At 59.5% G+C, this 25000-nt stretch overlaps 1 protein-coding gene across 1 annotated transcript in view; it reads right to left on the bottom strand.

The window, feature by feature from the left end:
• LOC140422581 (protein fantom-like) overlaps positions 1-25000 on the bottom strand; it is a 362003-nt gene that overhangs the window by 195819 nt on the left and 141184 nt on the right. The window contains exons 9-10 of the mRNA XM_072507588.1: positions 16966-17056; positions 4485-4682 (exon numbers count right to left, since the gene is read on the bottom strand). Of these exons, the coding sequence (XP_072363689.1) occupies positions 4485-4682; positions 16966-17056 (289 nt within the window). The remainder of the gene's footprint in view (positions 1-4484; positions 4683-16965; positions 17057-25000) is intronic.

Here is a 25000-nt window from a genome sequence, read left to right as displayed (position 1 = left end):
ACTCGAGGAGGGGGCTGAATGGGCCTCCTCCTGTTCCCGTGTAACAGACTCGAGGGGCTGAATGGGCCTCCTCCTGTTCCTGTGTAACAGACTCGAGGAGGGGCTGAATGGGCCTCCTCCTGTTCCTGTCTAACAGACTCGAGGAGGAGGCTGAATGGGCCTCCTCCTGTTCCTGTGTAACAGACTCGAGGAGGGGGCTGAATGGGCCTCCTCCTGTTCCTGTGTAACAGACTCGAGGAGGGGGGCTGAATGGGCCTCCTCCTGTTCCTGTGTAACAGACTCGAGGAGGGGGGGCTGAATGGGCCTCCTCCTGTTCCTGTGTAACAGACTCGAGGAGGGGGGGCTGAATGGGCCTCCTCCTGTTCCTGTGTAACAGACTCGAGGAGGGGGCTGAATGGGCCTCCTCCTGTTCCTGTGTAACAGACTCGAGGAGGGGGCTGAATGGGCCTCCTCCTGTTCCTGTGTAACAGACTCGAGGAGGGGGGGGTGAGTGGGCCTCCTCCTGTTCCTGTGTAACAGACTCGAGGAGGGGGCTGAATGGGCCTCCTCCTGTTCCTGTGTAACAGAATCGAGGAGGGAGCTGAATGGGCCCCCTCCTGTTCCTGTGTAACAGACTCGAGGAGGGGGGGCTGAATGGGCCTTCTCCTGTTCCTGTGTAACAGACTCGAGGAGGAGGCTGAATGGGCCTCCTCCTGTTCCTGTCTAACAGACTCGAGGAGGAGGCTGAATGGGCCTCCTCCTGTTCCTGTGTAACAGACTCGAGGAGGGGGCTGAATGGGCCTCCTCCTGTTCCCGTGTAACAGACTCGAGGGGCTGAATGGGCCTCCTCCTGTTGCTGTGTAACAGACTCGAGGAGGGGCTGAATGGGCCTCCTCCTGTTCCTGTCTAACAGACTCGAGGAGGAGGCTGAATGGGCCTCCTCCTGTTCCTGTGTAACAGACTCGAGGAGGGGGCTGAATGGGCCTCCTCCTGTTCCTGTGTAACAGACTCGAGGAGGGGGGCTGAATGGGCCTCCTCCTGTTCCTGTGTAACAGACTCGAGGAGGGGGGGCTGAATGGGCCTCCTCCTGTTCCTGTGTAACAGACTCGAGGAGGGGGGGCTGAATGGGCCTCCTCCTGTTCCTGTGTAACAGACTCGAGGAGGGGGCTGAATGGGCCTCCTCCTGTTCCTGTGTAACAGACTCGAGGAGGGGGCTGAATGGGCCTCCTCCTGTTCCTGTGTAACAGACTCGAGGAGGGGGGGGGTGAGTGGGCCTCCTCCTGTTCCTGTGTAACAGACTCGAGGAGGGGGCTGAATGGGCCTCCTCCTGTTCCTGTGTAACAGAATCGAGGAGGGAGCTGAATGGGCCCCCTCCTGTTCCTGTGTAACAGACTCGAGGAGGGGGGGCTGAATGGGCCTTCTCCTGTTCCTGTGTAACAGACTCGAGGAGGGGGGGCTGAATGGGCCTCCTCCTGTTCCTGTGTAACAGACTCGAGGAGGAGGCTAAATGGGCCTCCTCCTGTTCCTGTGTAACAGACTCGAGGGGGGGGTGTGAATGGGCCTCCTCCTGTTCCTGTGTAACAGACTCGAGGGGCTGAATGGGCCTCCTCCTGTTCCTGTGTAACAGGCTCGAGGAGGGGCGGGGGAATGGGCCTCCTCCTGTTCCTGTGTAACAGACTCGAGGAGGAGGCTGAATGGGCCTCCTCCTGTTCCTGTGTAACAGACTCGAGGGGGGGGGGGTGAATGGGCCTCCTCCTGTTCCTGTGTAACAGACTCGAGGAGGGGGGGTGGGGAATGGGCCTCCTCCTGTTCCTGTGTAACAGACTCGAGGGGCTGAATGGGCCTCCTCCTGTTCCTGTGTAACAGACTATAGGGGCTGAATGGGCCACCTCCTGTTCCTGTGTAACAGACCCGAGGAGGGGGGGCTGAATGGGCCTCCTCCTGTTCCTGTGTAACAGACTCGAGTGGCTGAATGGGCCTCCTCCTGATCCTGTGTAACAGGCTCGAGGAGGGGGGGCTGAATGGGCCTCCTCCTGTTCCTGTGTAACAGACTCGAGGAGGAGGCTGAATGGGCCTCCTCCTGTTCCTGTGTAACAGACTCGAGGAGGGGGGGCTGAATGGGCCTCCTCCTGTTCCTGTGTAACAGACTCGAGGGGCTGAATGGGCCTCCTCCTGTTCCTGTGTAACAGGCTCGAGGAGGGGCGTGGGAATGGGCCTCCTCCTGTTCCTGTGTAACAGACTCGAGGAGGAGGCTGAATGGGCCTCCTCCTGTTCCTGTGTAACAGACTCGAGGAGGAGGCTGAATGGGCCTCCTCCTGTTCCTGTGTAACAGACTCGAGGAGGGGGGGCTGAATGGGCCTCCTCCTGTTCCTGTGTAACAGACTCGAGGAGGAGGCTAAATGGGCCTCCTCCTGTTCCTGTGTAACAGACTCGAGGGGGGGGGTGAATGGGCCTCCTCCTGTTCCTGTGTAACAGACTCGAGGGGCTGAATGGGCCTCCTCCTGTTCCTGTGTAACAGGCTCGAGGAGGGGCGGGGGAATGGGTCTCCTCCTGTTCCTGTGTAACAGACTCGAGGAGGAGGCTGAATGGGCCTCCTCCTGTTCCTGTGTAACAGACTCGAGGGGGGGGGGTGAATGGGCCTCCTCCTGTTCCTGTGTAACAGACTCGAGGAGGGGGGGTGGGGAATGGGCCTCCTCCTGTTCCTGTGTAACAGACTCGAGGGGCTGAATGGGCCTCCTCCTGTTCCTGTGTAACAGACTATAGGGGCTGAATGGGCCACCTCCTGTTCCTGTGTAACAGACCCGAGGAGGGGGGGCTGAATGGGCCTCCTCCTGTTCCTGTGTAACAGACTCGAGGGGCTGAATGGGCCTCCTCCTGATCCTGTGTAACAGGCTCGAGGAGGGGGGGCTGAATGGGCCTCCTCCTGTTCCTGTGTAACAGACTCGAGGAGGAGGCTGAATGGGCCTCCTCCTGTTCCTGTGTAACAGACTCGAGGAGGGGGGGCTGAATGGGCCTCCTCCTGTTCCTGTGTAACAGACTCGAGGGGCTGAATGGGCCTCCTCCTGTTCCTGTGTAACAGGCTCGAGGAGGGGCGGGGGAATGGGCCTCCTCCTGTTCCTGTGTAACAGACTCGAGGAGGAGGCTGAATGGGCCTCCTCCTGTTCCTGTGTAACAGACTCGAGGAGGGGGGCTGAATGGGCCTCCTCCTGTTCCTGTGTAACAGGCTCGAGGAGCTGAATGGGTCTCCTCCTGTTCCTGTGTAACAGACTCGAGGAGGGGGTGAATGGGCCTCCTCCTGTTCCTGTGTAACAGACTCGAGGAGAGGGGGGCTGAATGGGCCTCCTCCTGTTCCTGTGTAACAGACTCGAGGAGGGGGGCTGAATGGGCCTCCTCCTGTTCCTGTGTAACAGATTCGAGGAGGGGGGCTGAATGGGCCCCTCCTGTTCCTGTGTAACAGACTCGATGAGGGGGGCTGAATGGGCCCCTCCTGTTCCTGTGTAACAGACTCGAGGAGGGGGGGCTGAATGGGCCTCCTCCTGTTCCTGTGTAACAGACTCTAGGAGGGGGCTGAATGGGCCTCCTCCTGTTCCTGTGTAACAGACTCGAGGAGGAGGCTAAATGGGCCTCCTGTTCCTGTGTAACAGACTCGATGGGGGGGGGGGTGAAGGGCCTCCTCCTGTTCCTGTGTCACAGACTCGAGGAGGGGGGGCTGAATGGGCCTCCTCCTGATCCTATGTAACAGACTCGAGGGGCTGAATGGGCCTCCTCCTGTTCCTGTGTAACAGACTCGAGGGGCTGAATGGGCCTCCTCCTGTTCCTGTGTAACAGACTCGAGGAGGGGGAGCTGAATGGGCCTCCTCCTGTTCCTGTGTAACAGACCCGAGGAGGGGGGGCTGAATGGGCCTCCTCCTGATCCTATGTAACAGACTCGAGGGGCTGAATGGGCCTCCTCCTGTTCCTGTGTAACAGACTCGAGGGGCTGAATGGGCCTCCTCCTGTTCCTGTGTAACAGGCTCGAGGAGGGGGAGCTGAATGGGCCTCCTCCTGTTCCTGTGTAACAGACCCGAGGAGGGGGTGCTGAATGGGCCTCCTCCTGTTCCTGTGTAACAGACTCGAGGGGCTAAATGGGCCTCCTCCTGTTGCTGTGTAACAGACTCGAGGAGAGGGGGCTGAATGGGCCTCCTCCTGTTCCTGTGTAACAGGCTCGAGGGGCTGAATGGGCCTCCTCCTGTTCCTGTGTAACAGGCTCGAGGGGCTGAATGGGCCTCCTCCTGTTCCTGTGTAACAGACTCGAGGGGCTAAATGGGCCTCCTCCTGTTCCTGTGTAACAGACTCGAGGAGGGGGGGCTGAATGGGCCTCCTCCTGTTCCTGTGTAACAGGCTCGAGGGGCTGAATGGGCCTCCTCCTGTTCCTGTGTAACAGGCTCGAGGGGCTGAATGGGGCCTCCTCCTGTTCCTGTGTAAGAGGCTCGAGGGACTGAATGGGCCTCCTCCTGTCCCCTCACCTGGAAGTGGCGATTAATCTTGCTCTGCGTCAGTAACATTGTCCTCGCTTTCTCCAGCTCCTGCACTGCCTCTGCGTGCACAGCCTGTAGCTCTCGTAACTCCCATCCAGCCTGCCGGCCGTCTCCACCGATCCCCGGCAGGTCCCGGTCGTCTGAGTCTCGCTGGCGGAACCCCCGCCGATCGAACTGGAGCTCGGGCTGCGGACAGTCGGAGCGTTAGGTGTGAGGAATATCGGAGCAGAGAAACATACTCCAAGTGTGGCCTAACCGAGGCCCTGTACAACTGCAGCAACACATCCCTGCTTCTATACTCGAAACCTCTCGCAATGAAGGCCATCGTACCATTAGCCTTATTTACCGCCTACTGCACCTGCATGCTTACATCAGAACATAAGGACTAGGAGCAGGAGTAGACCATCTGGCCCCTCGAGCCTGCTCCACCATTCAATGAGATCATGGCTGATCTTTTGTGGAATCAGCTCCACTTTCCGGCCCGAACACCATAACCCTTAATCCCTCTATTCTCCAAAAAACTATCTATCTTTATCTTAAACACATTTAATGAAGGAGCCTCTACTGCTTCACTGGGCAAGGAATTCCATAGATTCACAACCCTTTAGGTGAAGAAGTTCCTCCTAAACTCAGTCCTAAATCTACTTCCCCTTATTTTGAGGCTATGCCCCCTCGTTCTGCTTTCCCCGACCAGTGGAAACAACCTGCCCGCATCTATCCTCTCGATTCCCTTCATCATCTTATATGTTTCTGTAAGATCCCCCCTCATCCTTCTAAATTCCAACGAGTACAGTCCCAGTCTCCTCAACCTCTCCTTGTAATCCAACCCCTTCAGCTCTGGGATTAACCTAGTGAATCTCCTCTGCACACCCTCCAGTGCCAGTACGTCCTTTCTCAGGTAAGGAGACCAAAACTGAACACAATACTCCAGGTGTGGCCTCACTAACACCTTATACAATTGCAGCATGACCTCCCTAGTCTTAAACTCCATCCCTCTAGCAATGAAGGACACAATTCTATTTGCCTTCTTAATCACCTGTTGCACCTGTACACCAACTTTTTGCGACTCATGCACTAGCACACCCAGGTCTCTCTGCACAGCAGCATGTTTTAATATTTTATCATTTAAATAATAATCCCTTTTGCTGTTTTTACCAAAATGGATAAGCTCACATGTGTCAACATTGTATTCCATCTGCCAGACCCTAGCCCATTCACTTAGCCTGTCCAAATCCCTCTGCAGACTTCCAGTATCCTCTGCACTTTTTGCTTTACCGCTTATCTTAGTGTCGTCTGCAAACTTGGACACATTGCCCTTGGTCCCCAACTCCAAATCATCTATGTAAATCGTGGACAGTTGTGGGCCCAACACTGATCCCCGAGGGACACCACTAGCTACTGATTGCCAACCAGAGAAACACCTTCAGCGACTGGTGCTCAAGGAGATCCCTCTGCACATCAACATTCCCTAATCCATCACCATTTGAATAACACTGCCATTTCCCCAATCGAAGTGGATAATCTCGCATTTATCCATTTGAACTGTATCTGCCGTGTATCTGCCCACCTGCTCAACTTGTCCAGATCACCTTGAAGCCTCTTAACGTCTTCCTCGCCACTCGCACCACCATCCTCCTCGCCACTCGCAACCCCATCCTCCTTGCCACCCGCACCCCTATCCTCCTCGCCACCCGCACCCCCATCCTCCTCGCCACCCGCACCCCCATCCTCCTCGCCACCCGCACCCCCATCCTCCTCGCCACTCGCACCCCCATCCTCCTCGCCACTCGCACCTCCATCCTCCTCGCCACTCGCACCCCCATCCTCCTCGCCACTCGCACCCCCATCCTCCTCGCCACTCGCAACCCCATCCTCCTCGACACCCGTACCCCCATCCTCCTCGCCACTCGCAACCCCATCCTCCTCGCCACTCGCACCTCCATCCTCCTCGCCACTCGCACCCCCATCCTCCTCGACACACGCAACCCCATCCTCCTCGCCACTCGCACCCCCATCCTCCTCGCCACTCGCAACCCCATCCTCCTCGACACACGCAACCCCATCCTCCTCGCCACTCGCACCCCCATCCTCCTCGCCACTCGCAACCCCATCCTCCTCGCCACATGCACCACCATCCTCCTCGCCACTCGCACCCCATCCTCCTCGCCACATGCACCCCCATCCTCCTCGCCACTCGCACCCCCATCCTCCCCGCCACACGCACCACCATCCTCCTCGACACACGCACCCCCATCCTCCTCGCCACTCGCACCCCATCCTCCTCGCCACATGCACCCCCATCCTCCTCGCCACTCGCACCCCCATCCTCCCCGCCACACGCACCACCATCCTCCTCGCCACTCGCACCCCCATCCTCCTCGCCACTCGCACCCCCATCCTCCTCGCCACTCGCACCCCCATCCTCCTCGCCACTCGCACCCCCATCCTCCTCGCCACTCGCACCCCCATCCTCCTCGCCACTCGCAACCCCATCCTCCTCGCCACTCGCACCCCCATCCTCCTCGCCACTCGCACCCCCATCCTCCTCGCCACTCGCAACCCCATCCTCCTCGACACTCGCACCCCATCCTCCTCGCCACTCGCACCCCATCCTCCTCGCCACTCGCACCCCCATCCTCCTCGCCACTCGCACCCCAATCCTCCTCGCCACCCGCACCCCCATCCTCCTCGCCACACGCACCACCATCCTCCTCGCCACTCGCACCCCCATCCTCCTCGCCACTCGCACCCCCATCCTCCTCGCCACTCGCAACCCCATCCTCCTCGTCACTCGCACCCCTATCCTCCTCGCCACTCGCACCCCCATCCTCCTCGCCACTCGCACCACCATCCTCCTCGCCACCCGCACCACCATCCTCCTCGCCACTCGCACCCCCATCCTCCTCGCCACTCGCACCCCCATCCTCCTCGCCACTCGCACCCCCATCCTCCTCACCACCCGCACCACCATCCTCCTCGCCACTCGCACCCCCATCCTCCTCGCCACTCGCACCCCCATCCTCCTCGCCACTCGCACCACCATCCTCCTCGCCACTCGCACCACCATCCTCCCCGCCACTCGCACCCCCATCCTCCTCGCCACTCGCACCCCCATCCTCCTCGCCACTCGCACCCCCATCCTCCTCGCCACACGCACCCCCATCCTCCTCGCCACTCGCACCCCCATCCTCCTCGCCACTCGCACCCCCATCCTCCTCGCCACTCGCACCCCCATCCTCCTCGCCAGTCGCACCCCCATCCTCCTCGCCACGCGCATCCCCATCCTCCTCACCACTCGCAACCCCATCCTCCTCGCCACTCGCACCCCCATCCTCCTCGCCACACGCACCCCCATCCTCCTCGCCACACGCACCCCCATCCTCCTCGTCACTCGCACCCCCATCCTCCTCGCCACCCGCACCCCCATCCTCCTCGCCACTCGCAACCCCATCCTCCTCGACACACGCACCCCCACCCTCCTTGCCACTCGCACCCCCATCCTCCTCGACACACGCACCCCCATCCTCCTCGCCACACGCACCCCCATCCTCCTCGCCACCCGTACCCCCATCCTCCTCGCCACTCGCAACCCAATCCTCCTCGCCAGTCGCACCACCATCCTCCTCGCCACTCGCACCCCTATCCTCCTCGCCACACGCACCCCCATCCTCCTCGCCACTCGTACCCCCATCCTCCTCGCCACTCGCACCCCCATCCTCCTCGCCACTCGCACCTCCATCCTCCTCGCCAGTCGCACCACCATCCTCCTCGACACACGCACCCCCATCCTCCTCGCCACTCGCAACCCCATCCTCCTCGACACACGCACCCCCATCCTCCTCGCCACATGCACCCCCATCCTCCTCGCCACTCGCACCCCCATCCTCCTCGCCACTCGCAACCCCATCCTCCTCGACACACGCACCCCCATCCTCCTCGCCACTCGCAACCCCATCCTCCTCGCCACATGCACCACCATCCTCCTCACCACTCGCACCCCCATCCTCCTCGCCACACGCACCCCCATCCTCCTCGCCACATGCACCCCCATCCTCCTCGCCACTCGCAACCCCATCCTCCTCGCCACACGCACCCCCATCCTCCTCGCCACTCGCAACCCCATCCTCCTCGCCACACGCACCCCCATCCTCCTCGCCACACGCACCCCCATCCTCCTCGCCACTTGCACCCCCATCCTCCTCGCCACACGCACCCCCATCCTCCTCGACACACGCACCCCTATCCTCCTCGCCACCCGCACCCCCATCCTCCTCGCCACTCGCAACCCCATCCTCCTCGCCACTTGCACCCCCATCCTCCTCGCCACTCGCAACCCCATCCTCCTCGACACTCGCAACCCCATCCTCCTCGCCACTCGCACCCCATCCTCCTCGCCACTCGCAGCCCCACCCTCCTCGCCACTCGCAACCCCATCCTCCTCGCCACTCGCAACCCCATCCTCCTTGCCACTCGCCCCATCCTCCTCGCCACTCGCCCCCATCCTCCTTGCCACTCGCATCCCCACCCTCCTCGCCACTCGCAACCCCATCTTCCTTGCCACCCACACCCCCATCCTCCTCGCTACCCACACCCCCATCCTCCTCGCCACCCACACCCCCATCCTCCTCGCCACCCGTACCCCCATCCTCCTCGCCACTCGCACCCCATCCTCCTCGCCACTCGCACCCCCATCCTCCTCGCCACGCGCATCCCCATCCTCCTCGCCACTCGCACCCCTATCCTCCTCGCCACCCACATCCCCCATAGTGGGAGTGAGGGAAGAGGGGGAGTAGGTATAGAGTGAGTCCGATGGGGATAGTCAGGGACAGGGAATGCGCGCGCGGGTAGTGAATGGAGAATGTTGGAGAGGGTGAGAGAGGAGGGGAGAGGGGGAGATGTTGACGTCAGTGTTGCAGGGAATGAGTGAGGGAATGACCATGGGAGTAAGGGAGGGAACATGGGAGTGAGGGAGTGACCATGGGAGAGAGGGAGTGACCATGGGAGAGAGGGAGTGACCATGGGAGAGAGGGAGAGACCATGGGAGTGAGGGAGAGGCCATGGGAGTGAGGGAGTGACCATGGGAGTGAGGGAGTGACCATGGGTGTGAGAGAGTGACCATGGGAGTGAGGGAGTGACCATGGGAGTGAGGGAGTGACCATGGGAGAGAGGGAGTGACTATGGGAGAGAGGGAGAGACCATGGGAGTGAGGGAGTGACCATGGGTGTGAGAGAGTGACCATGGGAGTGTGGAAGTGACCATGGGATGAGGGAGTGACCATGGGAGTGAGGGAGTGACCATGGGAGTGTGGAAGTGACCATGGGAGTGTGGAAGTGACCATGGGAGTGAGGAAGTGACCATGGGAGTGAGGGAGTGACCATGGGAGTGAGGGAGTGACCATGGGCGTGAGGGAGTGACCACGGGAGTGAGGGAGTGACCACGCGAGTGAGGGAGTGACCATGGGAGAGAGGGAGTGACCATGGGAGTGAGGGAGTGACCATGGGTGTGAGAGAGTGACCATGGGAGAGAGGGAGTGACCATGGGAGTGAGGGAGTGACCATGGGAGTGAGGGAGTGACCATGGGCGTGAGGGAGTGACCACGGGAGTGAGGGAGTGACCATGGGAGAGAGGGAGTGACCATGGGAGTGAGGGAGTGACCATGGGAGTGAGGGAGTGACCATGGGAGAGAGGGAGTGACCATGGGCGTGAGGGAGTGACCACGGGAGTGAGGGAGTGACCATGGGAGTGACCATGGGAGTGACCATGGGAGTGACCATGGGAGAGAGGGAGAGACCATGGGAGTGTGGAAGTGACCATGGGAGTGAGGGAGTGACCATGGGAGTGAGGGAGTGACCATGGGAGAGAGGGAGAGACCATGGGAGAGAGGGAGAGACCATGGGAGTGAGGGAGTGACCATGGGAGTGAGGGAGTGACCATGGGCGTGAGGGAGTGACCACGGGAGTGAGGGAGTGACCATGGGAGAGAGGGAGTGACCATGGGAGTGAGGGAGTGACCATGGGAGTTAGGGAGTGACCATGGGAGTGAGGGAGTGACCATGGGAGTGACCATGGGAGTGACCATGGGAGAGAGGGAGTGACCATGGGAGTGAGGGAGTGACCATGGGAGAGAGGGAGTGGCCATGGCAATGAGGGAGTGACCATGGGAGTGAGGGAGTGACCATGGGAGTGAAGGAGTGACCATGGGAGTGAGGGAGTGACCATGGGAGAGAGGGAGTGACTATGGGAGTGAGGGAGTGACCATGGGAGTGAGGGAGTGACCATGGGAGTGAAGGAGTGACCATGGGAGTGAGGGAGTGACCATGGGAGTGAGGAAGTGACCATGGGAGAGAGGGAGTGACCATGGGAGTGAGAGAGTGACCATGGGAGTGAGAGAGTGACCATGGGAGTGAGGGAGTGACCATGGGAGTGAGGGAGAGGCCATGGGAGTGAGGGAGTGACCATGGGAGTGAGGGAGTGATCATGGGAGTGAGAGAGTGACCATGGGAGTGAGGGAGTGACCATGGGAGTGAGAGAGTGACCATGGGAGTGAGGGAGTGACCATGGGAGTGAGGGAGTGACCATGGGAGTGAGAGAGTGACCATGGGAGTGAGGGAGTGACCATGGGACTGAGGGAGTGACCATGGGTGTGAGAGAGTGACCATGGGAGTGAGGGAGTGACCATGGGAATGAGGGAGTGACCATGGGAGTGAGGGAGTGACCATGGGAGTGAGGGAGTGACCATGGGAGTGAGAGAGTGACCATGGGAGTGAGGGAGAGACCATGGGAGTGAGGGAGAGACCATGGGAGTGAGGGAGTGACCATGGGAGTGAGGGAGTGACCATGGGAGTGAGAGAGTGACCATGGGAGTGAGGGAGTGACCATGGGACTGAGGGAGTGACCATGGGTGTGAGAGAGTGACCATGGGAGTGAGGGAGTGACCATGGGAATGAGGGAGTGACCATGGGAGTGAGGGAGTGACCATGGGAGTGAGGGAGTGACCATGGGAGTGAGAGAGTGACCATGGGAGTGAGGGAGAGACCATGGGAGTGAGAGAGTGACCATGGGAGAGAGGGAGTGACCATGGGAGTGAGGGAGTGACCATGGGAGTGAGGGAGTGACCATGGGAGAGAGAGTGTGACCATGGGAGAGAGGGAGTGACCATGGGAGTGAGGGAGTGATCATGGGAGTGAGGGAGTGACCATGGGAGTGAGGGAGAGACCATGGGAGTGAGGGAGAGACCATGGGAGTGAGGGAGAGACCATGGGAGTGAGGGAGAGACCATGGGAGTGAGGGAGTGACCATGGGAGTGAGGGAGTGATCATGGGAGTGAGGGAGTGACCATGGGAGTGAGGGAGTGACCATGGGAGTGAGGGAGTGACCATGGGAGTGAGGGAGTGATCATGGGAGTGAGGGAGAGACCATGGGAGAGAGGGAGAGACCATGGGAGTGAGGGAGTGACCATGGGAGTGAGGGAGTGATCATGGGAGTGAGGGAGTGACCATGGGAGTGAGGGAGAGACCATGGGAGTGAGGGAGAGACCATGGGAGTGAGGGAGTGACCATGGGAGTGAGGGAGAGACCATGGGAGAGAGGGAGAGACCATGGGAGTGAGGGAGAGACCATGGGAGAGAGGGAGAGACCATGGGAGTGAGGGAGTGACCATGGGAGTGAGGGAGTGACCATGGGAGTGAGGGAGTGACCATGGGAGTGAGGGAGTGACCATGGGTGTGAGAGAGTGACCATGGGAGTGAGGGAGAGACCATGGGAGTGAGGGAGTGACCATGGGAGTGATTGAGAGACCATGGGAGAGAGGGAGAGACCATGGGAGTGAGGGAGTGACCATGGGAGTGAGGGAGTGACCATGGGAGTGAGGGAGTGACCATGGGAGTGAGGGAGAGACCATGGGAGAGAGGGAGAGACCATGGGAGTGACTATGGGAGTGAGGGAGTGACCATGGGAGTGAGGGAGTGACCATGGGAGTGAGGGAGTGACCATGGGAGTGAGGGAGAGACCATGGGAGAGAGGGAGAGACCATGGGAGAGAGGGAGTGACCATGGGAGTGAGGGAGTGACCATGGGAGTGAGGGAGTGATCATGGGAGTGAGGGAGTGATCATGGGAGTGAGGGAGTGATCATGGGAGTGAGGGAGTGACCATGGGAGAGAGGGAGAGACCATGGGAGTGAGGGAGTGACCATGGGAGTGAGGGAGTGATCATGGGAGTGAGGGAGTGACCATGGGAGTGAGGGAGTGACCATGGGAGTGAGGGAGTGATCATGGGAGTGAGGGAGTGACCATGGGAGAGAGGGAGTGACCATGGGAGTGAGTGAGTGACCATGGGAGTGAGGGAGTGACCATGGGAGTGAGGGAGTGACCATGGGAGTGAGGGAGTGACCATGGGAGTGAGGGAGTGACCATGGGAGTGAGGGAGTGACCATGGGAGTGAGGGAGAGACCATGGGAGTGAGGGAGTGACCATGGGAGTGAGGGAGTGACCATGGGAGAGAGGGAGTGACCATGGGAGAGACCATGGGAGTGAGGGAGTGACCATGGGAGAGAGGGAGTGACCATGGGAGAGACCATGGGAGTGAGGGAGTGACCATGGGAGTGAGGGAGTGACCATGGGAGTGAGGGAGAGACCATGGGAGTGAGGGAGAGACCATGGGAGTGAGGGAGTGACCATGGGAGTGAGGGAGTGACCATGGGAGTGAGGGGGTGACCATGGAAGTGAGGGAGTGACCATGGGAGTGAGGGAGTGACCATGGGGGTGAGGGAGTGACCATGGGAGTGAGGGAGTGACTATGGGAGTGAGGGAGTGACCATGGGAGTGAGGGAGTGACCATGGGAGTGAGGGGGTGACCATGGAAGTGAGGGAGTGACCATGGGAGTGAGGGAGTGACCATGGGGGTGAGGGAGTGACCATGGGAGTGAGGGAGTGACCATGGGAGTGAGGGAGTGACCATGGGAGTGAGGGGGTGACCATGGAAGTGAGGGAGTGACCATGGGAGTGAGGGAGTGACCATGGGGGTGAGGGAGTGACCATGGGAGTGAGGGAGTGACTATGGGAGTGAGGGAGTGACCATGGGAGTGAGGAAGTGACCATGGGAGTGAGGGAGAGACCATGGGAGAGAGGGAGAGACCATGGGAGAGAGGGAGTGACCATGGGAGTGAGGGAGTGACCATGGGAGAGAGGGAGTGACCATGGGAGTGAGAGAGTGACCAGGGAGTGAGGGAGTGACCATGGGAGTGAGGGAGAGACCATGGGAGTGAGGGAGTGACCATGGGAGTGAGGGAGTGATCATGGGAGTGAGGGAGTGACCATGGGAGAGAGGGAGTGACCATGGGAGTGAGGGAGTGACCATGGGAGTGAGGGAGTGATCATGGGAATGAGGGAGTGACCATGGGAGTGAGGGAGTGACCATGGGAGTGAGGGAGTGACCATGGGAGTGAGGGAGTGACCATGGGAGTGAGGGAGAGACCATGGGAGTGAGGGAGAGACCATGGGAGTGAGGGAGAGACCATGGGAGTGAGGGAGTGACCATGGGAGTGAGGGAGTGATCATGGGAGTGAGGGAGTGACCATGGGAGTGAGGGAGTGACCATGGGAGTGAGGGAGTGACCATGGGAGTGAGGGAGAGACCATGGGAGTGAGGGAGTGACCATGGGAGTGAGGGAGAGACCATGGGAGAGAGGGAGAGACCATGGGAGTGAGGGAGTGACCATGGGAGTGAGGGAGTGATCATGGGAGTGAGGGAGTGACCATGGGAGTGAGGGAGAGACCATGGGAGTGAGGGAGAGACAATGGGAGTGAGGGAGAGACCATGGGAGAGAGGGAGAGACCATGGGAGTGAGGGAGTGACCATGGGAGTGAGGGAGGGAACATGGGAGTGAGGGAGTGACCATGGGAGTGAGGGAGTGATCATGGGAGTGAGGGAGTGACCATGGGAGTGAGGGAGTGACCATGGGAGTGAGGGAGTGATCATGGGAGTGAGGGAGTGACCATGGGAGTGAGGGAGTGACCATGGGAGTGAGGGAGTGACCATGGGAGTGAGGGAGTGACCATGGGAGTGAGGGAGAGACCATGGGAGTGAGGGAGTGACCATGGGAGTGAGGGAGTGACCATGGGAGTGAGGGAGAGACCATGGGAGAGAGGGAGAGACCATGGGAGTGAGGGAGTGACCATGGGAGTGAGGGAGTGATCATGGGAGTGAGGGAGTGACCATGGGAGTGAGGGAGAGACCATGGGAGAGAGGGAGTGACCATGGGAGAGAGGGAGTGACCATGGGAGAGAGGGAGTGACCATGGGAGTGAGGGAGTGACCATGGGAGTGAGGGAGAGACCATAGGAGAGAGGGAGAGACCATGGGAGTGAGGGAGAGACCATGGGAGAGAGGGAGAGACCATGGGAGTGAGGGAGTGACCATGGGAGTGAGGGAGTGATCATGGGAGTGAGGGAGTGACCATGGGAGTGAGGGAGAGACCATGGGAGTGAGGGAGTGACCATGGGAGTGATTGAGAGACCATGGGAGAGAGGGAGAGACCATGGGAGTGAGGGAGAGACCATGGGAGTGAGGGAGTGACCATGGGAGTGAGGGAGTGACCATGGGAGTGAGGGAGAGACCATGGGAGAGAGGGAGAGACCATGGGAGTGACTATGGGAGTGAGGGAGTGACCATGGGAGTGAGGGAGTGACCATGGGAGTGAGGGAGTGACCATGGGAGTGAGGGAGAGACCATGGGAGAGAGGGAGAGACCATGGGAGAGAGGGAGTGACCATGGGAGTGAGGGAGTGACCATGGGAGTGAGGGAGTGATCATGGGAGTGAGGGAGTGATCATGGGAGTGAGGGAGTGATCATGGGAGTGAGGGAGTGACCATGGGAGAGAGGGAGAGACCATGGGAGTGAGGGAGTGACCATGGGAGTGAGGGAGTGATCATGGGAGTGAGGGAGTGACCATGGGAGTGACCATGGGAGAGAGGGAGTGACCATGGGAGAGAGGGAGTGACCAGGGGAGTGAGGGAGTGACTATGGGAGAGAGGGAGTGACCATGGGAGAGAGGGAGTGACCATGGGAGTGAGGGAGTGACCATGGGAGTGAGGGAGAGACCATGGGAGAGAGGGAGAGACCATGGGAGAGAGGGAGAGACCATGGGAGTGACTATGGGAGTGAGGGAGTGACCATGGGAGTGAGGGAGTGACCATGGGAGTGAGGGAGTGACCATGGGAGTGAGGGAGAGACCATGGGAGAGAGGGAGAGACCATGGGAGAGAGGGAGTGATCATGGGAGAGAGGGAGTGACCATGGGAGTGAGGGAGTGATCATGGGAGTGAGGGAGTGACCATGGGAGTGAGGGAGTGACCATGGGTGTGAGGGAGTGATCATGGGAGAGAGGGAGTGACCATGGGAGTGAGGGAGTGATCATGGGAGAGAGGGAGTGACCATGGGAGTGAGGGAGTGATCATGGGAGAGAGGGAGTGACCATGGGAGTGAGGGAGTGATCATGGGAGTGAGGGAGTGACCATGGGAGTGAGGGAGAGACCATGGGAGTGAGGGAGTGACCATGGGTGTGAGGGAGTGATCATGGGAGAGAGGGAGTGACCATGGGAGTGAGGGAGTGATCATGGGAGTGAGGGAGTGATCATGGGAGTGAGGGAGTGACCATGGGAGTGAGGGAGAGACCATGGGAGTGAGGGAGTGACCATGGGAGTGAGGGAGAGACCATGGGAGAGAGGGAGAGACCATGGGAGTGAGGGAGTGACCATGGGAGTGAGGGAGTGATCATGGGAGTGAGGGAGTGACCATGGGAGTGAGGGAGTGACCATGGGAGAGAGGGAGAGACCATGGGAGAGAGGGAGTGACCATGGGAGTGAGGGAGAGACCATGGGAGTGAGGGAGTGATCATGGGAGTGAGGGAGTGATCATGGGAGTGAGGGAGTGACCATGGGAGTGAGGGAGAGACCATGGGAGAGAGGGAGAGACCATGGGAGTGAGGGAGTGACCATGGGAGTGAGGGAGTGACCATGGGAGTGACCATGGGAGTGAGGGAGAGACCATGGGAGAGAGGGAGTGACCATGGGAGTGAGGGAGTGACCATGGGAGAGAGGGAGAGACCATGGGAGAGAGGGAGTGACCATGGGAGTGAGGGAGTGATCATGGGAGTGAGGGAGTGATCATGGGAGTGAGGGAGTGACCATGGGAGTGAGGGAGTGACCATGGGAGAGAGGGAGAGACCATGGGAGTGAGGGAGTGACCATGGGAGTGAGGGAGTGACCATGGGAGTGACCATGGGAGAGAGGGAGTGACCATGGGAGAGAGGGAGTGACCAGGGGAGTGAGGGAGTGACTATGGGAGTGAGGGAGTGATCATGGGAGTGAGGGAGTGACCATGGGAGTGAGGGAGTGATCCCCCGGTGATTGAGCGGTCCCTGAGGCTGTGAGCGCCCCCGGTGGTCTGGCAGTATGTCTGCGGAAACTGGCCATTACCTGGAGCCCGGCCATTGGCTGGAGAGGCTGTTGACCAATGGGGGATGTAATGTCCGACTTCACATTGTACATCTTCCAGCCAATCGACTCACTGTCCAAACGGAGGTGACCATTAACCTTCTGCAAGGGGTCACTCGACCCTATGAATAAAGAGTGGACAATAACTGGTCACTCTGTCCCCGGTCAGTCTGGACAGTAACTGGTCACTCTGTCCCCGGTCAGTCTGGACAGTAACTGGTCACTCTGTCCCCGGTCAGTCTGGACAGTAACTGGTCACTCTGTCCCCGGTCAGTCCGGGCAGGAACTGGTCACTCTGTCCCCGGTCAGTCTGGACAGTAACTGGTCACTCTGTCCCCGGTCAGTCTGGACAATAACTGGTCACTCTGTCCCCGGTCAGTCTGGACAATAACTGGTCACTCTGTCCCCGGTCAGTCTGGACAGTAACTGGTCACTCTGTCCCCGGTCAGTCTGGACAGTAACTGGTCACTCTGTCCCCGGTCAGTCTGGACAGTAACTGGTCACTCTGTCCCCGGTCAGTCCGGACAGTAACTGGTCACTCTGTCCCCGGTCAGTCTGGACAGTAACTGGTCACTCTGTCCCCGGTCAGTCTGGACAGGAACTGGTCACTCTGTCCCCGGTCAGTCCGGACAGTAACTGGTCACTCTGTCCCCGGTCAGCCTGGACAGTAACTGGTCACTCTGTCCCCGGTCAGTCTGGACAGTAACTGGTCACTCTGTCCCCGGTCAGCCTGGACAGGAACTGGTCACTCTGTCCCCGGTCAGTCTGGACAGTAACTGGTCACTCTGTCCCCGGTCAGTCTGGGCAGTAACTGGTCACTCTGTCCCCGGTCAGTCTGGACAGTAACTGGTCACTCTGTCCCCGGTCAGTCTGGACAGTAACTGGTCACTCTGTCCCCGGTCAGTCTGGACAGTAACTGGTCACTCTGTCCCCGGTCAGTCTGGACAGTAACTGGACACTCTGTCCCCGGTCAGTCTGGACAGTAACTGGTCACTCTGTCCCCGGTCAGTCTGGACAGTAACTGGTCACTCTGTCCCCGGTCAGCCCGGACAGTAACTGGTCACTCTGTCCCCGGTCAGTCTGGGCAGGAACTGGTCACTCTGTCCCCGGTCAGTCTGGACAGTATCTGGTCACTCTGTCCCCGGTCAGTCTGGACAGTAACTGGTCACTCTGTCCCCGGTCAGCCTGGACAGGAACTGGTCACTCTGTCCCCGGTCAGTCTGGACAGTAACTGGTCACTCTGTCCCCGGTCAGTCTGGACAGTAACTGGACACTCTGTCCCCGGTCAGTCTGGACAGTAACTGGTCACTCTGTCCCCGGTCAGTCTGGACAGGAACTGGTCACTCTGTCCCCGGTCAGTCCGGACAGTAACTGGTCACTCTGTCCCCGGTCAGTCTGGACAGTAACTGGTCACTCTGTCCCCGGACAGTCTGGACAGTAACTGGTCACTCTGTCCCCGGTCAGTCTGGACAGTAACTGGTCACTCTGACCCCGGTCTGTCTGGATAGTAACTGGTCACTCTGTCCCCGGTCAGTCTGGACAGTAACTGGTCACTCTGTCCCCGGTCAGTCTGGACAGTAACTGGTCACTCTGTCCCCGGTCAGTCTGGACAGGAACTGGTCACTCTGTCCCCGGTCAGCCTGGACAGGAACTGGTCACTCTGTCCCCGGTCAGTCTGGACAGTAACTGGTCACTCTGTCCCCGGTCAGTCTGGACAGTAACCGGACACTCTGTCCCCGGTCAGTCTGGACAGTAACTGGTCACTCTGTCCCCGGTCAGTCTGGACAGTAACTGGTCACTCTGTCCCCGGTCAGTCTGGACAGTAACTGGTCACTCTGACCCCGGTCTGTCTGGATAGTAACTGGTCACTCTGTCCCCGGTCAGTCTGGACAGTAACTGGTCACTCTGTCCCCGGTCAGTCCGGACAGTAACTGGTCACACTGTCCCCGGTCAGTCTGGACAGTAACTGGTCACTCTGTCCCCGGTCAGTCTGGACAGTAACTGGTCACTCTGTCCCCGGTCAGTCTGGACAGTAACTGGTCACTCTGTCCCCGGCCAGTCCGGGCAGGGACCGGTCACCCTGTCCCCGGTCAGTCTGGACAGTAACTGGTCACTCTATCCCCGTTCAGCCTGGACAGTAACTGGTCACTCTGTCCCCGGTCAGTCCGGACAGTAACTGGTCACTCTGTCCCCGGTCAGTCTGGACAGGAACTGGTCACTCTGTCCCCGGTCAGTCTGGACAGTAACTGGTCACTCTGTCCCCGGTCAGCCTGGACAGTAACTGGTCACTCTGTCCCCGGTCAGTCTGGACAGTAACTGGTCACTCTGTCCCCGGTCAGTCTGGACAGTAACTGGTCACTCTGTCCCCGGTCAGCCTGGACAGTAACTGGTCACTCTGTCCCCGGTCAGTCTGGACAGTAACTGGTCACTCTGTCCCCGGTCAGTCTGGACAGTAACTGGTCACTCTGTCCCCGTCAGTCCGGACAGTAACTGGTCACTCTGTCCCCGGTCAGTCTGGACAGTAACTGGTCACTCTGTCCCCGGTCAGTCCGGACAGTAACTGGTCACTCTGTCCCCGGTCAGTCTTGACAGTAACTGGTCACTCTGTCCCCGGTCAGTCTGGACAGTAACTGGTCACTCTGTCCCCGGTCAGTCTGGACAGTAACTGGTCACTCTGTCCCCGGTCAGTCTGGACAGTAACTGGTCACTCTGTCCCCGGTCAGTCTGGACAGTAACTGGTCACTCTGTCCCCGGTCAGTCCCGACAGTAACTGGTCACTCTGTCCCCGGTCAGTCTGGACAGTAACTGGTCACTCTGTCCCCGGTCAGTCTGGGCAGTAACTGGTCACTCTGTCCCCGGTCAGTCTGGACAGTAACTGGTCACTCTGTCCCCGGTCAGTCTGGACAGGAAGTGGTCACTCTGTCCCCGGTCAGTCTGGACAGTAACTGGTCACTCTGTCCCCGGTCAGTCTGGACAGTAACTGGTCACTCATCCCCGGTCAGTCTGGACAGTAACTGGTCACTCTGTCCCCGGTCAGTCTGGACAGTAACCGGTCACTCTGTCCCCGGTCAGTCTGGACAGTAACTGGTCACTCTGTCCCCGGTCAGCCTGGGCAGGAACTGGTCACTCTGTCCCTGGTCAGTCTGGACAGTAACTGGTCACTCTGTCCCCGGTCAGCCTGGGCAGTAACTGGTCACTCTGTCCCCGGTCAGTCTGGACAGTAACTGGTCACTCTGTCCCCGGTCAGTCCGGACAGTAACTGGTCACTCTGTCCCCGGTCAGTCTGGACAGTAACTGGTCACTCTGTCCCCGGTCAGTCTGGACAGTAACTGGTCACTCTGTCCCCGGTCAGTCTGGACAGGAACTGGTCACTCTGTCCCCGGTCAGTCTGGACAGTAACTGGTCACTCTGTCCCCGGTCAGTCTGGACAGGAACTGGTCACTCTGTCCCCGGTCAGTCTGGACAGTAACTGGTCACTCTGTCCCCGGTCAGTCTGGACAGGAACTGGTCACTCTGTCCCCGGTCAGTCTGGACAGTAACTGGTCACTCTGTCCCCGGTCAGTCTGGACAGTAACTGGTCACTCTGTCCCCGGTCAGTCTGGACAGTAACTGGTCACTCTGTCCCCGGTCAGTCTGGACAGTAACTGGTCACTCTGTCCCCGGTCAGTCTGGACAGTAACTGGTCACTCTGTCCCCGGTCAGTCTGGACAGTAACTGGTCACTCTGTCCCCGGTCAGTCTGGACAGGAACTGGTCACTCTGTCCCCGGTCAGTCCGGACAGTAACTGGTCACTCTGTCTCCGGTCAGTCTGGACAGTAACCGGTCACTCTGTCCCCGGTCAGTCTGGACAGTAACCGGTCACTCTGTCCCCGGTCAGTCTGGACAGTAACTGGTCACTCTGTCCCCGGTCAGTCTGGACAGGAACTGGTCACTATGTCCCCGGTCAGTCTGGACAGGAACTGGTCACTCTGTCCCCGGTCAGCCCGGACAGTAACTGGTCACTCTGTCCCCGGTCAGTCTGGACAGTAACTGTTCACTCTGTCCCCGGTCAGTCTGGGCAGTAACTGGTCACTCTGTCCCCGGTCAGTCTGGACAGTAACTGGTCACTCTGTCCCCGGTCAGCCTGGACAGTAACTGGTCACTCTGTCCCCGGTCAGTCTGGACAGTAACTGGTCACTCTGTCCCCGGTCAGTCTGGACAGGAACTGGTCACTCTGTCCCCGGTCAGTCTGGACAGGAACTGGTCACTCTGTCCCCGGTCAGTCTGGACAGTAACTGGTCACTCTGTCCCCGGTCAGTCTGGACAGTAACTGGTCACTCTGTCCACGGTCAGTCTGGACAGTAACTGGTCACTCTGTCCCCGGTCAGTCTGGACAGTAACTGGTCACTCTGTCCCCGGTCAGTCTGGGCAGTAACTGGACACTCTGTCCCCGATCAGTCTGGACAGTAACTGGACACTCTGTCCCCGGTCAGTCTGGACAGTAACCGGTCACTCTGTCCCCGGTCAGTCTGGACAGTAACTGGTCACTCTGTCCCCGGTCAGTCTGGACAGTAACTGGACACTCTGTCCCCGGTCAGTCTGGACAGTAACCGGTCACTCTGTCCCCGGTCAGTCTGGACAATAACTGGTCACTCTGTCCCCGGTCAGTCTGGACAGTAACTGGTCACTCTGTCCCCGGTCAGTCTGGACAGGAACTGGTCACTCTGTCCCCGGTCAGTCTGGGCAGGAACTGGTCACTCTGTCCCCGGTCAGTCTGGACAGTAACTGGTCACTCTGTCCCCGGTCAGTCTGGACAGTAACTGGTCATCCTGTCCCCGGTCAGTCTGGACAGTAACTGGTCACTCTGTCCCCGGTCAGTCTGGACAGTAACTGGTCACTCTGTCCCCGGTCAGTCTGGACAGTAACCGGTCACTCTGTCCCCGGTCAGTCTGGACAGTAACTGGTCACTCTGTCCCCGGTCAGTCTGGACAGTAACTGGACACTCTGTCCCCGGTCAGTCTGGACAGTAACCGGTCACTCTGTCCCCGGTCAGTCTGGACAGGAACTGGTCACTCTGTCCCCGGTCAGTCTGGACAGTAACTGGTCACTGTCCCCGGTCAGTCTGGACAGTAACCGGTCACTCTGTCCCCGGTCAGTCTGGACAGGAACTGGTCACTCTGTCCCCGGTCAGCCTGGACAGGAACTGGTCACTCTGTCCCCGGTCAGTCTGGACAGGAACTGGTCACTCTGTCCCCGGTCAGTCTGGACAGTAACTGGTCACTCTGTCCCCGGTCAGTCTGGACAGTAACTGGTCACTCTGTCCCCGGTCAGTCTGGACAGTAACTGGTCACTCTGTCCCCGGTCAGTCTGGACAGTAACCGGTCACTCTGTCCCCGGTCAGTCTGGACAGTAACTGGTCACTCTGTCCCCGGTCAGTCTGGACAGTAACCGGTCACTCTGTCCCCGGTCAGTCTGGACAGTAACTGGTCACTCTGTCCCCGGTCAGTCTGGACAGTAACTGGTCACTCTGTCCCCGGTCAGTCTGGACAGTTACTGGTCACTCTGTCCCCGGTCAGTCTGGACAGGAACTGGTCACTCTGTCCCCGGTCAGCCTGGACAGGAACTGGTCACTCTGTCCCCGGTCAGTCTGGACAGTAACTGGTCACTCTGTCCCCGGTCAGTCTGGACAGTAACTGGTCACTCTGTCCCCGGTCAGTCTGGACAGTAACTGGTCACTCTGTCCCCGGTCAGTCCGGACAGTAACTGGTCACTCTGTCCCCGGTCAGTCCGGACAGTAACTGGTCACTCTGTCCCCGGTCAGTCCGGGCAGTAACTGGTCACTCTGTCCCCGGTCAGTCCGGGCAGTAACTGGTCACTCTGTCCCTGGTCAGTCTGGACAGGAACTGGTCACTCTGTCCCCGGTCAGTCTGGGCAGTAACTGGTCACTCTGTCCCCGGTGAGTCTGGACAGTAACTGGTCACTCTGTCCCCGGTCAGTCTGGACAGGAACTGGTCACTCTGTCCCCGGTCAGTCTGGACAGTAACTGGTCACACTGTCCCCGGTCAGTCTGGACAGTAACTGGTCACTCTGTCCCCGGTCAGTCCGGACAGTAACTGGTCACTCTGTCCCCGGTCAGTCTGGACAGTAACTGGTCACTCTGTCCCCGGTCAGCCTGGACAGTAACTGGTCACTCTGTCCCCGGTCAGTCTGGACAGTAACTGGTCACTCTGTCCCCGGTCAGTCTGGACAGTTACTGGTCACTCTGTCCCCGGTCAGTCCGGACAGTAACTGGTCACTCTGTCCCCGGTCAGCCTGGACAGTAACTGGTCACTCTGTCCCCGGTCAGTCTGGACAGTAACTGGTCACTCTGTCCCCGGTCAGCCTGGACAGGAACTGGTCACTCTGTCCCCGGTCAGTCTGGACAGTAACTGGTCACTCTGTCCCCGGTCAGTCTGGGCAATAACTGGTCACTCTGTCCCCGGTCAGTCTGGACAGTAACTGGTCACTCTGTCCCCGGTCAGTCTGGGCAGTAACTGGTCACTCTGTCCCCGGTCAGTCTGGACAGTAACTGGTCACTCTGTCCCCGGTCAGTCTGGGCAGGAACTGGTCACTCTGTCCCCGGTCAGTCTGGGCAGGAACTGGTCACACTGTCCCCGGTCAGTCCGGACAGTAACTGGTCACTCTGTCCCCGGTCAGTCCGGACAGTAACTGGTCACTCTGTCCCCGGTCAGTCTGGACAGTAACTGGTCACTCTGTCCCCGGTCAGTCTGGACAGTAACTGGTCACTCTGTCCCCGGTCAGTCTGGACAGTAACTGGTCACTCTGTCCCCGGTCAGTCTGGACAGTAACTGGTCACTCTGTCCCCGGTCAGTCTGGACAGTTACTGGTCACTCTGTCCCCGGTCAGTCCGGACAGTAACTGGTCACTCTGTCCCCGGTCAGCCTGGACAGTAACTGGTCACTCTGTCCCCGGTCAGTCTGGACAGGAACTGGTCACTCTGTCCCCGGTCAGCCTGGACAGGAACTGGTCACTCTGTCCCCGGTCAGTCTGGACAGTAACTGGTCACTCTGTCCCCGGTCAGTCTGGGCAGTAACTGGTCACTCTGTCCCCGGTCAGTCTGGACAGTAACTGGTCACTCTGTCCCCGGTCAGTCTGGGCAGTAACTGGTCACTCTGTCCCCGGTCAGTCTGGACAGTAACTGGTCACTCTGTCCCCGGTCAGTCTGGACAGTAACTGGTCACTCTGTCCCCGGTCAGTCTGGACAGTAACTGGTCACTCTGTCCCCGGTCAGTCTGGACAGTAACTGGACACTCTGTCCCCGGTCAGTCTGGACAGTAACTGGTCACTCTGTCCCCGGTCAGTCTGGACAGTAACTGGTCACTCTGTCCCCGGTCAGCCCGGACAGTAACTGGTCACTCTGTCCCCGGTCAGTCTGGGCAGGAACTGGTCACTCTGTCCCCGGTCAGTCTGGACAGTATCTGGTCACTCTGTCCCCGGTCAGTCTGGACAGTAACTGGTCACTCTGTCCCCGGTCAGCCTGGACAGGAACTGGTCACTCTGTCCCCGGTCAGTCTGGACAGTAACTGGTCACTCTGTCCCCGGTCAGTCTGGACAGTAACTGGACACTCTGTCCCCGGTCAGTCTGGACAGTAACTGGTCACTCTGTCCCCGGTCAGTCTGGACAGGAACTGGTCACTCTGTCCCCGGTCAGTCCGGACAGTAACTGGTCACTCTGTCCCCGGTCAGTCTGGACAGTAACTGGTCACTCTGTCCCCGGACAGTCTGGACAGTAACTGGTCACTCTGTCCCCGGTCAGTCTGGACAGTAACTGGTCACTCTGTCCCCGGTCAGTCTGGACAGTAACCGGACACTCTGTCCCCGGTCAGTCTGGACAGTAACTGGTCACTCTGTCCCCGGTCAGTCTGGACAGTAACTGGTCACTCTGTCCCCGGTCAGTCTGGACAGTAACTGGTCACTCTGACCCCGGTCTGTCTGGATAGTAACTGGTCACTCTGTCCCCGGTCAGTCTGGACAGTAA

This window comes from Scyliorhinus torazame, chromosome 5 (assembly GCF_047496885.1).
Source record: "Scyliorhinus torazame isolate Kashiwa2021f chromosome 5, sScyTor2.1, whole genome shotgun sequence".
In the NCBI taxonomy this organism is placed as follows: domain Eukaryota; kingdom Metazoa; phylum Chordata; class Chondrichthyes; order Carcharhiniformes; family Scyliorhinidae; genus Scyliorhinus; species Scyliorhinus torazame.
Note: the sequence above shows the minus strand (reverse complement) of the source record. Positions and strands in the feature narration are given on the sequence as shown.